This window comes from Mesitornis unicolor, unplaced genomic scaffold (genome assembly GCF_000695765.1).
Source record: "Mesitornis unicolor isolate BGI_N332 unplaced genomic scaffold, ASM69576v1 scaffold42814, whole genome shotgun sequence".
Classification (NCBI taxonomy): domain Eukaryota; kingdom Metazoa; phylum Chordata; class Aves; order Mesitornithiformes; family Mesitornithidae; genus Mesitornis; species Mesitornis unicolor.
This window is the reverse complement of record NW_010178840.1, coordinates 1-16,731: the sequence shown is the minus strand read 5'-3', so window position 1 is coordinate 16,731 and position 16,731 is coordinate 1. Positions and strand designations below refer to the sequence as shown.

Genomic DNA, 16,731 nt, shown 5'->3' with positions numbered 1-16,731 from the left:
GGAGCGCTCCCCTCCGCTTCTCCTGAGGGACGCCACCTGGTCTCGGGTGGCGAGTGGTGGTCTCGGTGGTCTCTTACCCTGCGAGCGTGGGGAGCTGTGTCCTGGACTCCGAGCTGAGGCGAGAAGCGGGAAGGTTTTCTCTGTGGTGGGGCCTAGGGATTGAGGGGGTTAAAAAGGAGGGAAACAACGTCAAGGCCGTGTTTGTTTCTGCACCTTCTCTGTTAAGAAGTCGTGTTTGTCTGGGGGGCAGGTCGCTTGCTGTGGTAAACTGCGGTGTGTGAGGTTCTGTGGGCAAAAATAGCCTAAATATGGGCGTGCAGGGGGGAAACAGGACGAGAGCTGACTGACTTGGCTGTGCTTGGAATAGCAAGACGATGAAGATGGAGAGGGAGAAGACGATGCTGAAGTGCAGCAAGAATGCCTGAAGAAATTTTCAACCCCAGACTATATAATGGAGCCGTCAATATTTAACACTTTAAAGAGGTGAGTGTAAACTTGTGTGTGTTGTGGTGCATGTTATGTGTTTTAGATGCCATGTTACTGCTTTGTATGGAAGTGTGCGTGAAAATGGATAAATGATGGTGTTGTTTTCCCTTATTTAGAGTTCAGTTTGTTTGTTTTAAGTATAACTTTCAAACAGTTCTTTTTCAATTCTTTCATCAGATATTTCCAAGCGGGAGGTTCTCCAGAGAATGTTATCCAGCTCCTCTCTGAAAACTACACTGCAGTGGCACAGACTGTAAATTTGCTGGCAGAGTGGCTCATCCAAACAGGTATGATAAGGGATACAGTATAATTTGGGTCTGTAGTCTTTCTTTTGTCAGAAATATCTGAATTGGTGACAAATTTGATTATACTTGTGAAGTGGATCATTATGAAGTTGTCATCCTGTACATGACTGAATTCTTTATAGTAATATGTTTATTCTGCTCAGAGAATAAGTGATCTGTTGATGAACATTTTTTGAAATGCCCACAAACTGTTATAAAGGGTACTGTAGTTGAAACAACTGCATAAACCATGGTTTCTTTTTGTTTTCGTGTACGAGGGCAAGGGTACCGTTACACAGATGGTATTAGCAATATTCAGTATTTTGTAATAGCACTATATAATAATGTAATATTACCTTTAAAAACACCTAAACAATTACCTTATTACTAGTTACTGTTCCCTTCCAGTGGATCAGTGGTTAGATGGAACATTTTCATACAAATGCCTGTGTTCTCTAAGACAAGAATTCTGTATTACCAGTCTGCTTATGAATCTTTTGGCAGCCTCTTGCATGGCATGTTCAGCATTTACGTGTGGTATCTTTGTTCCTTAGCTAGTGTAAACCCTATTAGAAGTATTATACTCTGATCTCAGAAATGTAGAACTACTTATTACTACGTTGTGTATTGTTTTGTAGTATACTATCAAAACTACTGATAGGCAATGTATTAAAAGGATTGACTTTAGCCTGTAGTAAGGTGGGTTTGTGCACCAGTCCTGGTAATCCCTTTTGTTTAAAAAGGGATTTGTTTAAAATTCCTTCTGTCTAAAATATATGCATTTTGGTATTGTGCCCAGTAACAGTCTTGTGGCATTGCTGTTTGCATGACTGATGAAGAGAGCAAGAAGAAAAGGACTAGTGTGACCTGCCTGTGATCCTAAACAGTCTGCATTTAGGAAAAAAGATTGAGATTCTCTAAATCTGTCTGTATGAGTGTGGCTTGGTAGTAGAACTGACAGGTCTCCTCATCTTCTGTGTGTTGATAAATTTCTAAGTAGTTGCTGTCCTTGTTGAAAAAGTTAAGATTTTGCTTCTATGTTTGATTGGATTGCATCTGCCAAGTTTTTTGTTCCTTCTATACAGGTGTTGAGCCAATGCAAGTTCAGGAGACTGTAGAAAACCATTTAAAGAGCTTACTTATCAAGCATTTTGACCCTCGGAAAGCAGATTCCATCTTTACAGAGGAAGGAGAGGTGTGCATGGAATCCGTGTTGCTATCTTTACATGAGTGGATCCTACATAGACACCTTCATCCGATGGAGTAGTAGATGGTGGGGGAAGGGAAATTGCATCTTCTAAGCTCTTCTGTTAAGAAACAGCTGGTTTCAGAGAACTAACTGTATTTCACTGGAGTCCTCAGAGGCTTAGAGAACTCAGAAACTTTCACTGCATCCTCCTTTGTAATAAAGTCCTGTATAGCAACTCGCAGGACTCCTGAGAGGTAAAAGCTTACTTTTAATGATCTTGACAACTAGATAGTCCTATGTTGCTCTCTTTTGCTCTGCTCTCTTCAGACTCCAGCCTGGCTCGAGCAAATGATAGCACATACTACGTGGAGAGACCTCTTTTACAAGTTGGCAGAAGCCCATCCCGACTGCTTAATGCTTAATTTTACTGTGAAGGTAGTATACTCAAGTCTAATAAATGAGAATGTCTGTAAAGGGTTAATTGTTCTGACATCAAATATTGGTTGTGGTCTTGCCTGTATCTTTCATGTATTCCTGCATAATGGTGCTTGTTCAAATGTCAGAACAAAAGTACATATCAGTAGGAGGAATTACAGGTTGCAAGTAGTAAGTGTAGTTTCCCAGTTTGAGTTGGTTGTTTTTTTGTGTGTTTTTTGTGTGTTTTGTTGTGGGTTGTTTTTCTTTGATCTGTATTTGAAAATTCTGGATTTCTGGTGCAATGGAACATTCCGGTCAGTTTTGTTGTCAAGAAAGAACGATGTATCTTGGTGTGCTCTGAGGAGGGAACTGGGGTTGTTTAGCCTGGAGAAGAGAAGGCTGAGGGGAGACCTCATCACCACCTACAACTACCTCAAGGGAGGTTGTGGAGAGGTGGGTGCTGGTCTCTTCTCCCAGGTGATGGAGGATAGAACAAGGGGAAATGGCACCAAGCTGTGCCAAGGGAGGTTCAGGTTAGAGATAAGGAGGAAGTTCTTTACTGAGAGGGTCATCAGAGGCTGGCATAAGCTGTCCAGGGACGTGGTGTAGTCACCATCCCTGGATGTGTTTAACGAGCGGGGAGATGAGGTACTTAAGGATATGGTTTAGTGGGTAGACAGGAACGGTTGGACATGATGATCTCGGAGGTCTTTTCCAACCGAGCGATTCTGTGTGTGATCTGTGTGATCATTATGGTTTACTTTCTTTTTGCCACATCTTTTATCGGTTTCCTTTTCTGTAGTCTAAAAGATGAACGTGAGTTCCAGTAAGTGTATACAGAGGCAAATCATTCTGTGTGTTCTTCTGAACTTGTTAGGGTGTCTGAAATATAAATGTAAATAATACAAGTTTTCTGTGATGGATTGATTTTTATAGCTTATATCTGATGCTGGATATCAAGGGGAAATAACCAGTGTTTCAACAGCGTGTCAGCAATTAGAAGTATTTTCCAGAGTCCTGCGTACTTCTCTGGCAACAATTTTAGATGGAGGAGAAGAAAACCTTGAAAAAAACCTGCCTGAGTTTGCTGTAAGTTCTTTTGGGTTTTTTTACCTCCTTTATGTAGAAAGAAAATAGTGTTTTCCTTTCTAGTTAGGATATACAAATCATTGTGGGATTGCAGAGAATCTTGTCATCTTACCAAGTCTTACAAAATGTTATGAACAGAAGGTATATCTGAGCTCAAAAGTAGACATTTATGCTTTTTGATCATTCTGTGACCAAGAATTCCTTGGATTGCTTACGTGACACTTCTTACATTTATGAATTAGACTGTAAAAAGGTGAAGAACTATTATCTTGCACATTTAATGCAAGATCTAAAGATCGGTCTAGTCAGTCCCCTGGCAAATTAAAATAATGCTTTTATCATCCACGTCAGTGTGAAGTTTGCCATCTCAAACCTAGCATACATTCTGTGTTGTGAAATAGCATAATGACTTTAGTGTGGCTTTACTCTTCTCTTATTTTTTAAATATTGCAGAGAAAGTGTTCAGTGTGAGTAGGATAGAATTTCCTCTCTATTTTGGCATTTAAGAAATTAAGTTGTCAATGTAGCCATTTCTTCTTGCATGGTATCAATACACACTGGTATGGTGCCTTTCTGTACTTTCTTCTTGGTTGTTGGGTTTTTGGTTTTCTTGTTGTTTGTGGTTTTGTTTTGGGTTTTTATTTTTAGTAGTAGATTTCAGTGAAATCTCTGCTATTATGGCAGTGTACTCACAGGAGTGTACTTGCATGTTTCTCATTGACTGGTAAGATTTTTGATGTGTGCTTTCACAGAAGATGGTGTGCCATGGAGAACACACTTACCTTTTTGCTCAATCTATGATGTCCATATTAGCTCAAGAAGAGCAAGGAGGGTCGGCTGTCAGACGGATCGCTCAGGAAGTTCAGCGGTATGCTCATGAGAAGTAAGTGGGAGTTACATTATTAGTGACATGTAAGTCACTGGAATTTGTAAACTGCTGTCTTTTGCTAATTTCTTGATTACCAGCAAAAGGAGAATTCTTAGCTGCATCAGAGCAGTTCTTGTAGCAAGCTTTAATTCATAGAAGAACAGAAGTGTTCAGTGTCCTGTACTGGCAGACCTGAAATAAGGAGAGCAAAGAATTGAAGTTTCTGTCTATTAAAAAAGAAATATTTTTGTTATGCTACAAATGTTTTAGAAACAAACAAGGGAAATACAAGCCTATTTCTATAACTACCCAGGATAAGGGGTTCTGCCCTGAGGCATCACATTCTGTAGGATATTCCCTGTTCACTCATGCTAAAACTTAAATGTCCAAATGCATATGTTGCTATGTATGTTTGCTCTTCATCTAGAGGCCATGATGCCAGTCAGATCACTTTAGCGTTGGGTACTGCAGCCTCCTATCCTCGAGCGTGCCAGGCTCTTGGTGCGATGTTGTCCAAAGGAGCTCTGAATCCAGCAGATATCACTGTCCTGTTCAAAATGTTTACAAGCATGGACCCACCTCCAGTAGAGCTGGTTGGTAGTTATCTTTTTATGGCCTCTGGAACTTAATTCTGTTACAGTAGCGCTAGTTTGTACATTGTTTTTTTCTTTTTTTAATCATTCCAAGTTGTCTTTTTGCATATAATTAAATTAATTAAAGAAGTTATCAATAGGAGATAAAGATGGCAAGGCATGAATTAACTTCTTTTAATAAAAAATAATAAAAAACCGTACCCAGTTTTGCAGTTTGATATAAGCAGGCCTAAATGGCATGTTTCAGATTTCTCACTGCCTTGTTCTAATACGGTTTCTGGTAACAAATGGTGGCACTTAGGTACTTTAGCAATATAGTCTGTAACTCTGTTGTTTCTTGTTTTGGGTGGGTGGACTGGTTGGTTGATTTTGTGTGTGTGTGTGTGTGCGCGCGCGTCAGTTTTTTTGGAAAGACCTAAACATCTGTCTAACCTACTCCCAAAGGGGAATGTGTTGCATTTCATTTTGTGCAAGGTGTATCAGGTGCAAAAGTCATTATGAGAGGTGACTCGAGCTCTAATAAACCATTAATTTCCTTCACAGATTCGAGTACCTGCCTTTCTGGACCTCTTCATGCAGTCGTTGTTTAAGCCAGGTGCTAAGATCAACCAGGACCACAAACATAAATATATTCACATACTGGCATATGCAGCCAGTGTAGTAGAGATGTGGAAAAAGGTAATGTTCAGTTCTGTAAATAAGGCTATTTTTACCTCTAGCAGCCTGACTGTGCAGAAGAAAATGTATGGTCACAAAGTTACTCAGTTTAAAATAATGTATTCAGCTTGATTTACTTATTTCATTATGAAATGTTTCTGGCTTCAACTGAAATGACTAAAAAAAGGTAGATCCTGAAGATCCCTGATGATCAAATAGTACTACAAAAGTCTGAGTACACTGAGTATTTTTTCTCTCTTCCCCCACCTCCCCCTAGAAGTTATCAGTAGCAGTTCTCTGCTACTAGAAACATGTGCTTTTTCAAAGGAAGAGGGATTTAATTCTATGAAGTGGATAAAGTAATTCTTAAGGAATTAAGTAGAGCAAACATCCTTGTACTTCAGTTCATTGATACTTAATTCTTCTGCAACTTTCATTTGAGTCTAAAAATGCTTAGAAACATGATGTAATCATGGGCTTATCACAGGTTACAATTTCTTTCTTGAACTAACCAAGGACATCCTGTATATTCGTGATTCCTGCTTTCACACTTTGCAATTTTTCAGAACAAGAGAGTCAGCATAAATAAGGATGAACTCAAGTCAACTTCAAAAGCCATTGAAACTGTTCACAATCTGTGTTGCAATGAGAACAAAGGAGCATCAGAGTTGGTTGCAGAACTGAGCACTCTTTATCAGTGCATCAGGTGAGTGGAGAGACTGGTCCTAAGCTTCAGTTGTTGGAAGGAAAGTAGTATTTCAGAGAGGTAGTACTGCTAAAGGGAGATACTTTAGTGGGCTACTCTGTGAGAGCATCCTCATTGTAGTGCACATGAAGATGTGGTCTGAAAGCAGCTTTCAGAATTGTCCATCTGGCTTTTTGAATCTCTCTTGTGAGGACAGATTCTGGCTTTCACTGACAATTTGTCCTTGTGAGTCTCAGAATATGTTTTTTTTCTGCCACTGGAATCAATGGGCTGAGGCCATAGGACAAGGGGCAGTGGGTTCAAGCTGGAACATAGGAGGTTCCACGTGAACATGGGGGAAAACTTCTTTATTGTGAGGGTGCCAGAGCATGGCCCAGGCTGCCCAGAGAGGTTGTGGAGTCTCCTTCTCTGGAGACATTCAAAACCCACCTGGACGCCTTCCTGTGTGACCTGCTCTGGTGATCCTGCTCTGGCAGGGGTTGGACTGGATGAGCTTTCGAGGTCCTTTCCAACTCCTGACATTCTGTGATTCTGTGGAAAAAGATGGCAGATTACTTTGTCTTCCTAATAAAGCTTTTGTAGCAACAGGTGTGTCCATTCTTCTCAAAAGTATGAAATAGTATGAATAAACTGCAACAAATGTGGAATGTAGATGGATTTTGTTGTGTATTCCTACCTAAGCAGGGAGTATCTTTGTAGAAATAATTTATTACTTTTTTTCTTGATGTGCTGACAGCTTTTCAAACAAAACTTTTTTCGAGCTGTATTAATTCTGCTGTAAGTTAAACCGAAACTAGCAACCACTAGAATATACTGAAAGATTATAATTTTTTTTAATATTGGGAGGTTTTTTGTTTTGTTTTTTTGAGTTACGGGGGTTTTTTGTTGGGTTTCTTTTGTTGTTGTTTGGTTGTTTGGGGGGTTTTTTGATGCTCCTGTGCTAAAGTGATCTCTTCTGTAGGTTCCCAGTGGTGGCAATGGGTGTATTAAAGTGGGTGGATTGGACAGTGTCAGAACCACGATATTTCCAGCTGCAGACTGATCACACTCCAGTTCATCTAGCGTTACTGGATGAGGTAAAAGTACATAAAATCTCATTGGAGAGTCAAAACACTTCTGACACTTAACTGGAAGTACATCCAGTCCATTGGATGCCTATCATTTGCAGTAATTCAGTACATATACAGAAATTAATCTGTTTCTAGTCAGAGTTTATTATTTCGTTTTGTCATCTCAGCATTATTTACACTAGAAAAACTTAGGTATCAAAGAAAGAAACGGTGGAATACTTCTTGAATAGTTTGTGTGGCACTGGACATCAGTGTAAACTTGTCTAATAAAGACTGGTGCACTGGTTTTTAAATTGAAGTTCTGAGAATCTGACTTTCTTGTCTTGTTTGCAGATCAGTACGTGCCATCAGCTGCTTCATCCCCAAGTTCTACAACTTCTCGTCAAGCTCTTTGAAACAGAACATTCACAGCTTGATGTAATGGAGCAGGTGATTCTCAAAGGATTCAGTATTTGTGTTCCTTCATATTAGTTACTCTTACTCAAGATAACAGCTTTTGCTGTCGTAGGAGTTTTAAGAGTTTAATTTAGGAATATGGTCATGGTTAAAAAGTAACATAGTGGATATTGAATCAGTAAGAATGAGCAGTAAAAGTCGAACACTTTCAAGAGGAAGTTCTAATCTCTTGGTTTCTTCTCCCCCTCCACCTCCTGACTCCTGCCATCAGCTGGAATTGAAGAAGACTCTCTTGGATAGAATGGTGCACTTACTTAGTCGAGGATATGTCCTACCTGTTGTCAGCTATATCCGCAAATGCCTGGAGAAGCTAGATACGGACATCTCTCTCATCAGATACTTTGTTACAGAGGTCAGCAGCAAAAACTGTGTTTACTGACGCATAGAAATAAACTTTAATTTCATTTGTATGTGTTCAGATATTAAATCAGCTTGCCTCAGATTAAAAAATATTTTAAGATATTAAGATCGGATTTTGAACAATGTATGTAATATCAGTATTCCCTAGGATGTGACTTAGTCCCACTGACTCCTGACTTCTGAAAGTATTGAGGAACTTAGTAGAGTACCACAAAAACATATGATTAAGTACTTGTATGGAGAACAAGAGGTCTTGAGTGCAACTACTTGTATGCTTTCAAGACTAGTATTGTGAATTAGATATTGTCCCTACTACCCCTCTAACTGGAAGAATGGTCCATTTTTGTCTGCCATTTCAGGTGCTGGATGTGATTGCTCCTCCATACACCTCCGACTTTGTACAGTTTTTTTTCTTCCGATCTTGGAGAATGAAAGTATTGCAGGTACTATTAAAACAGAAGGCGAACATGATCCTGTCACTGAGTTCATAGGTAAGTCACATTTATTCATTGCATAGCTGCTTCCTTTTGTATTTGTTACAATTTTCAAATAATGTTTCAGAGAAGGATTGCTAAAAATAGGAAAGCCTGCCAGATATTTTCACGGGTAACTTCCCTTTTAGGGGCCTGTGTTTACCAGTTTTGCTTTTAATCAAGAATCTCTGGGTAGTAGTAAGGAACTTGGAGATGAAATACTGCTTTTTGATGACTAATGCTGTAGTAAAGAAAGGATAAGAAGGAAAGTAGTCTGTCATAATACACTTCTATCCTAAAACAAAAACATCTGTCCAAGCACTAAAATCCTCATTATTTACGTAATGCAGAAATCCACATGCAAAGAGATAAATCAGAGTAATGTACTGAACGCTTTTTTTTTTCTTTTCCTTTTAAGCTCATTGCAAATCTAACTTTATTATGATGAACTAAGCAGTGGAAAATATCAAGAGTTTGGAGCACATGATCACTACTTTGCCACGCTCTCCTCCAGTAAGGTTCTCTAACTGGGCAACGCAGCAACAAAAAAACCCAACCAACCCCACTAAAACCAAACAAGCAAACCCAAAACAAGGAACAAAGGGCTGAAGAGCTTTTGGTTGACTTGCATGGTGACCTTGAGCTTCAGATCAGAGGACTGTTAATGCACTTTGGAAAATGGAATAATACTGAAGGATTTTCTGTTGTTAAACAGGAGCATAGATCTGAATATTCTGAAGGGGACGGTAGGAGAGAAATAGATGTATTTCAAAGAAAGATATAACCATTTATTTTGGTTACTTGCAGAATTTGTCACTGATTCTTTGTGTAATATCCAAAACCTGAAGAATAGGGAAGGTGGTTCCTACTAAAACCACTTTGCAGATAGTTCTCTGAAGACTAAATCTTGAATGCTCTGGTTTTTGTTATTGCGAGATGTAAAAAAAGGAATTTGTGTGATTAGCTCTGCGCTGCGAAGAAGCCACTATGCCTCTTTCTCACCTTTGCCTATTGGAATTCTAAATATCCTACATATTTACTGCTATAAAAAAAAAGTGGTGTGTAACACAAGTAGAGTTGTAACAGTCAAGGTTAGTTTTGTATTTCCAGGTGAATCCTATGTGAGTGTTCTCTGTCGGAATCTATTTTTTTGTTAAATAGATGCATCAAACGTTACTGGTAAGTTTCATTACCACGTCAGAATTCTACTGCTGTCCAAAACCATGAATGTGTGCAAAAATTTCATTACTGCTTGTTGTGGCTTGTTTTTATACTTATCTCCACTCTGTCCTGGTTGATGCCAAACAGTGGGGTACGCACCCAAGATAATAATTTACATTTAAAATAAAGGTTTTTTTTCTTTTCCAGACACTTTATTTCAAAGTTTCATTAAGACTACTCTTCCTTTCTGTTCATTGGGCTGGATTCCTCTTAGTACAGACAAATACTGTTTGCTTAAAAGTGGGGGCTATAGACAAGCCAATTGCACTTTTCCAAGCACATCCATTTTCTAAAGAACCTGCTCTCTAAAAGACAATGACATTTTAAGTCCAACTAAATGTAAATTTAAAAAGCAAATAACTTTGTTCTTCTCTGTTGTCAGGGTTTCATGAATGGGAACTCTAAGCTACCCTGACAATTCTTGATACCAGCCAATTGTACAGATTCTTAACTCCTTACAAAAGGACCTTGGCTGGTCCTTCACCTCTGTACTCCACAGTGACTGAGCTTATCATAACAACACTTAACAGTGCTCCGATTAACTTAAAGCACAGCCTGGAAATGGCAAAACTTGAATCCGCAGAAGCTGTTCTGAACTGACTGTGTATCTTTGAACAGAAGATGTACTATCAGTCATTCCACCTAACTCTCACCATTTACACTTGCATGAAACCTATTTTTCATATTTTAAGTAGAATTACCATACACATTCAGCTTTTTGTAACCCCAGCTTCCTTCCTTTGTGGAATTAACTATAGAAACAGTTTACCCCGTAGAGCTTCATTTTTGGATGTGGCCCTGTATCATCTTTTAGTGATAATCGAGACCAGTTCATTCCTGTGCCCACTGCAAAACTGCCAGCTGTTTAAACAAGCGGTACTTTTGTTTTACTCTGTGTTCACGTGTGGCATTGCTCCTCTAAATACTTGAGTTCCTCTGCACTTACCCATGTAGATGATTTTTAACTAGTTAAAACTTCCATGATGCGGTGATCAGTACTGTCATACTACCACGTTTGTACTTCAGTGGACCTTGCCTTACTGGAGGCACTGCAGCTTGGCAGAATTAACCCTTTTTTGGCACAATGGAGTAATTCTGCTATGGTAAAGCAAAACCAAGGAGACCGATGTATTTCTGGCTTTTGCCTAGACTTAAATCTGTATTATTGTCTTCCATGCTTAAGAGGGGAATGGTGGATAAGAGAGAGAAACACCTAATGATTAGAGTACGATTACTGCATGTAGGAAGCCAAAATTAATTAACCAGAAAAATCAGTTTATGAAGTCTCCCTAGCCTACTGGAATATGGCCTAACCTCAGGTGTAAATAGCACAACCACCTCATCTTCATCCTAGACACTAGCAGTTCTCTCTTTCGTGGGTCTTCACGATTCTGCCAAACTTATCTTCTGATTAGGAGCAGACTTCTTTCACAGATAAAACCAAGGTAAGTTGCAGAAGCTACCAACTAGGAGGTAGAGAGTTTCTGGAAATACTTTTTTTTTCCTCCTCTGCCCAACTAAAGAGCTGTATTTTACAGGTTTGAGTGATGCATAATCCATAGGCTGGTTTCATTTACGGTAGGTTTTGGAGACTGGCATTTAAAAGTGGTATCCTACATCATCTGAATGTCTTACGCCTCCTTTGCTTGTTGAAGTTGGATGCTTTCTTGTAGCTCGTATCTTAATCTCCAGTGTAATTGAACTTTAATTGCTGTAGAGACTGTGTTGTCAACCAAGCCTTTCACAAGAAAAAGTCCAGTAAAAGCAGCACTACCCTGGGTAAGTCGTGGGTAGCCAGTCTGCCACATGAGACTACTGCTTGGGTACAACAATAAAACACAACTGAAAACGTGTATTAATACAAGTTCTTCTAATACATACAGTCACGTAAGAGAAAAGTGTCCCTTTATTAAATGTGGTTAACAATGGCAGTTAGTAACACTTGACATAGTGCTGATTTGCCCCTTACTTAAAACTGAGCCAGTTACTAAGAGAATTTGCTACCTTTTTTCATATTAGTGAAGAGTTCTGGCTTGTGGCAATTTATACTTTGCCTCTTTAGGAAAAAAACTGGCATGGCAAATCACACTAAAGCAACGGATTTGAGCAAAGACAAGACTAATTTAATGTTTCGACTTTGTCTTTTAGTCTGTTTTATCATTTTGGTTGGATGCAAGCAACTGCATTATCTTAGACTTCCAACAGTGCTGTTTTACCAGGAGGCCAAAGAAATGACAGGGGATTTAAGTTCTTGAATATATCATGTCCAGAAGTAATTTTTTAATCTGCATCACTGTGATACGATTCTCAGTGCTGTCAGAGAATTTAATATAAGCTCTAAACCCAAATATTGAGTATACATTTTCCTTCCCAGTATATCTACAATTTGTATTTTAAAAAGATACTTACATATACAGTTTTTGTGATTAAGTCAATATGGTGTAAATACTGTGTATCAAGGCAGACAACTTTTTCATGCGTAAATTACTTTTGTAAGTTGTAAATAATTATCTAGAGGCAGCTCTATATTTATTTTACTTTGAAGATTGTGTTTTGCTATCTGGGCTAATTTTGCAGAACTGCCTCATGGTGTTGAATTGAGAGTGTTTTAGACTACTGTTCTTTAAACAGAAAAAGGTTGTGCTGGGAAGCTTACAAAGTAGTATTAAACAAAAAGACATACAATATAGAATCAAGGAAGTACAGCATCTCCATATGCACAGTCCTCTTCAATAGCAAGATTGTACTCTCCTCCTCTTCCACCTTTATATGCACTTGTCACAATTCTCAGCCACCCTCTTTCACCCTGTAAAGAATTAATTTGCATTGTGAATTAGAAAACATAAGTAGAGAAAATGTATGCTGCTGAGTGTTCTGTCTTCCAAATACGAACGATTTTGAAGCAATTCTAGGAATTCACTCAAGATGAAGTATAACACTGGGTTCAGAAGGCAACCTTGTTTAAAGGGGCAATCTGCTTTGGTGAATTTACATCCCCCTCATCTATTCCAGGTACATGACGTGATTTTTGCCCACAATTAATGGTAATTTACAGTTGCCCATAACAGGAGCTGCATGTCCATGGAAAGGTAGCATTTGGGATTGAGTTGACATTATTCAAGTAACTTTTGCTGAATGTGCTTGTCTTCTGATAAGTTTCATTTTTTTAATTGCCAGTCTAGTTCAAAGAAAGTTTAACTCTTCCTATCCACGGTCTAGCTTTGCAGCTTCCTGTTTGCAAGTGAAAAACCCCACCTTTCCTCTAAGGTCATTCTGCAAACGTATTTGTTTCCATGTTTCCTTACCCAGGGTTCACCCCACGAGTTACGAACGATCCAGTACTCTGTTCCATTTTCTACCCCCCAGCCAGCCACAGATACAATGTGATTCACCACAGGTGAGGGGTTGTACTCTGAATAAAGTCCTCCGGTGTAAGCATCCAGCTTTTCAGTAGCCATTATGCCACAGCTGTAGTAAAACAGAGAAAGCATTTTCATACAAGGGGATCAGGGCAGGGGCCTGGCTAAAAAGAGCAATTGGTTTTCTTGCATTTTGACTTCAGAGTTCAATTTATCTACAAACAAGCTGAAAAGTGCATATTAGTGCAGAGCTGCTAACATATGCTAGAGTGGAGAAGAGCGCTTCAGTCATTAGAAAGTTTCAAGTATTTCAATCCCAGTATTACCAGTAGACAAACGTTCTCTTTACCAGTCAAGTTTTTTACCTAATTGGTCCATTCGTGTAGATTTCTGCCATCATTTTTTCTCTTCCACTGACAGACCCATAGTCGGCAACTTTCCAGAGAGTGTAGTTCTTTATCACATGGCATTCTCCAAAAGTGACACAAGTTCCACACTGGTTAAACTTCTTACACTCTACAAAACAGGTGAGATAGTTCACTTGAAGAAAATCAATCTCCTGCAGTGATAATGGTACCACTCTAAGCTTTTTGTTTTCCTTTTAACTTATTTGAGGCAGATATTAATAACTTAATTATAAATACATACTCTCTTTGGTGAACTAAATTTCTTCCTGGAAACCACATTTAAAGTCTCTACAGTCACTAGTTAGTATTCTTCACTTCATAGGCGCTTTGATGAAATCCTTCAGATGCACTTCTCTAGATATAAAAACTATTGCAGCCATACATGACCAGACAAAGGTTACGTTTATCTTTTGTTTAGCTTGAGGTGACACTTGTAAATATTTCAGTACATTAGAGATTGTATATCACAGACTTAAGAGATTAAATTTAAGCAATTTAGTTGTGCAAACTTGTCCGGGCATGATTTAATGGTATGCTGTCTGGCTAAAGTAAGACACACACAGGCCTGTAAAGAAAACCTGTTCTGTCAGTCAAACAGCAGTTCCTACTCTGAAAAGCAGGAACCAGTACACTGAAAACCCAAGACACTATTTTATATATATATAAAGATCTGATAAACCTGGGATGAAGCCTTACAGCAAAGCAAATAGGCATCATACTTTGATCCTTTGCTTGGTAGTTGTTGCAGGTCTCATCTGGAATGCCATGGTCATGGGCGTACATCCAAACACCTGAGTGGTCTCCACCTTCACAGGATCCTGCATTAGCACAATCAATCACGTTCTGAACAGAGAGGTAGGCAGAAGGCCATGCACCTTTTCTCTTTATGTTGATTCGATCTGTAAAGATAAGAAATGGGGTTTCATTAGTGGAATGCGTGGGTGGTTACACATTGCACTAGTGCTAAAACTGTCTCCTTCGCTGAACCTGTAACTGTTTGCAGGCAACAGTACTTGTGGTTGGAAAAGCATCTACTGTCGACAGTGAGGTACACAGCATGACCCAGCTCAAACAGACAGGCTGAGTTATTGTTGAGTTTCCATTAGAACTTTTTTCCATTTAAAAATGCAACAAAAATATGCAGATGAGTAAGATCTCTTTAAAGCCTTGAAGTGCCCTAGACATCTTTTAATTCAAGTCAAAGCTTCTGAAAATTTCCAGATCTGTTTCCTGGCTTTGAGAGCAAAGAGTTTTCAAATACACATCATAAACTCATCTCTCACAAGCCTCTTTTACACAAGTAAAGATTTATGCATAAATCCATGCAGAGTCATAAGCCCATGCAGCCCAGGTCTCTGGCTCTGAGAGACAGTCTCCAGAAACTTAAAGCAAGCTTTCAGATGTATATCCTCACTGTTACATCGACATCTCACTGTTCTTCTGTCACCCCAGACAGGCATCACCACCCTGCTGCCTTATTTTCTTAGAAGCAACTAGCTTACTTGGCAGGAAAGCTTCCTGATGTGTATTTATAAACTGCTTCTCAGAGTCTTAATTGATGCCACTGTAGTACTTTTAATCCTATTAGTACTAACATTCAACTATACATGACAGAACCAGGAGGCATTATCCTAGCCCAGTCTTCCAGCAACATGAGAGGGAATGAGCGCTTTAACTATTCACAGCAGTTAAGAAAAAATATCCTCATTTTTAAAATCATCCTTTTATGTTATAGATATGCCACATACTGGCATGCCTACATACACAATTAAGTCTTACCTGAAGTCATGTAATTAGGAAGTTGCTGTATTTTACCTATTCTAGTACTTCACTACATCATGGCAGCTCTCATTTGTGTTTGTGCTCTTGTACTGCTTAAGAGCAGATTCTTCAGAATCCCTGGTCCCTGCTCACACCTGCATTATCTTCCCATTTCTGTACAACTTCCTCTTTCTTCTTCACAGTTAATCCTCTTACAGCCTCCCAATGCAGACTGCTTGTGCAGCATGTTACTGTTGCACACAAATCATGGTGTAGTCTCTAGGGAAAGCATTTCTCCAGCTGAAGCAAACCCCTACTTCTCTATTCCAAAGAACAAGGCTGATAGGAAGATATGTACTGAAACTGGACTTGTCTGTATGCTGTGGTAGTCAGCTCCTTTGAATTACAGAGCTTTTGAAGGCAATACCCTGCAAGCCCTTCCCACAAGAGGCAGCTTCTTTCGTTTCCTTATGCCCAGGCATCCCTGGAGCAGCCCCTTGCTGCTGTAGATGCAGTGCAGCAGGCTGCAGTACCAAAAAAGGGAAGTACAAAACTGCTTCTGCATCTGCTGATACCATCACCTCACCTCCAAGAAAAGAGGCAGAAAACCCAGTTCTTAGTCCAGGCCCTAAACAGCAGTTTGGCAGGAGCTACGGATGCATTCCTTGTGGACACAGCTTTTTAACCGTGCTGGTGTTTACCCCTCACACAATTTCCGAGGAGGTGGGCACAGCCTCACACAGACCGCGTTCTCCACTGTACCCAAACCTCCTTGCGTTCAGCTTGGGCATTTGCACCGTTTCCGGACTGTATTCACAGTCTCAGCCTCAGTTTTTGCAGCATTACTCACTGCAGTGATTTGGCACCCCTTCTGTACACCAGCTATTTTGTAAGCGGAAGATAGGTTTCCCTCGCTTACCAAAACCTACATCTCACTGGGACCACCGGCTTGGCAGGCTGGCAGACACCACCCAGCCCAAGGCCCCGTGTACCTTTGCCATGGCGCGGGTGCTGCCGTGGGCCCAGCAGGACCCGCAGTACTGAGGGATGTGCTGGTTGCGGGTGGTGCTGGCGTAGTTGATGCCGTTCACGTTCCTCCAGTCCCAGCTTGCAGGCAGCGCCGAGACGTCCAGGTACTCGTGCGGGCGGGGGTAGGCCCTGCGGCGGGCAGAGAGACGGACTAGCTTCCACCAGCGCCCTCGCTGCCCAGAGCGGTGTTTTCAGGCAAACGGGGGTTGGTTTTTTAAAACAAAACGCAGCTTTCGGGGAGTTTCGTAACAAGGCTGCGAGTGTCCAGCGGGCAGGGTGGGTCACGAGACAGCGGGCAGCGTGACC

The 16,731-nt window shown here is 40.1% G+C and overlaps 2 protein-coding genes across 2 annotated transcripts in view; one reads left to right on the top strand and one right to left on the bottom strand.

Moving 5' to 3' along the window:
• NELFCD (negative elongation factor complex member C/D) overlaps positions 1-9,192 on the top strand; it is a 9,412-nt gene extending 220 nt beyond the window's left edge. The window contains 15 exon segments of the mRNA XM_010182584.1: positions 368-483; positions 664-773; positions 1,856-1,965; positions 2,287-2,394; positions 3,313-3,465; positions 4,218-4,348; positions 4,761-4,926; positions 5,470-5,604; positions 6,150-6,289; positions 7,251-7,365; positions 7,693-7,788; positions 8,027-8,167; positions 8,535-8,579; positions 8,582-8,666; positions 9,067-9,192. Of these exon segments, the coding sequence (XP_010180886.1) occupies positions 368-483; positions 664-773; positions 1,856-1,965; positions 2,287-2,394; positions 3,313-3,465; positions 4,218-4,348; positions 4,761-4,926; positions 5,470-5,604; positions 6,150-6,289; positions 7,251-7,365; positions 7,693-7,788; positions 8,027-8,167; positions 8,535-8,579; positions 8,582-8,666; positions 9,067-9,101 (1,686 nt within the window). The 3' untranslated portion in view covers positions 9,102-9,192.
• A 3,153-nt stretch (positions 9,193-12,345) lies between these two features.
• Positions 12,346-16,554, bottom strand: CTSZ (cathepsin Z; the record flags this gene model as incomplete). The annotated part of the gene is made up of 5 exons (XM_010182585.1): positions 12,346-12,675; positions 13,175-13,337; positions 13,594-13,744; positions 14,355-14,537; positions 16,394-16,554. Coding segments are annotated over 5 exons (772 nt in total), but the record flags the coding sequence as incomplete, so codon positions are not given.
• Positions 16,555-16,731: the final 177 nt, after the last annotated feature.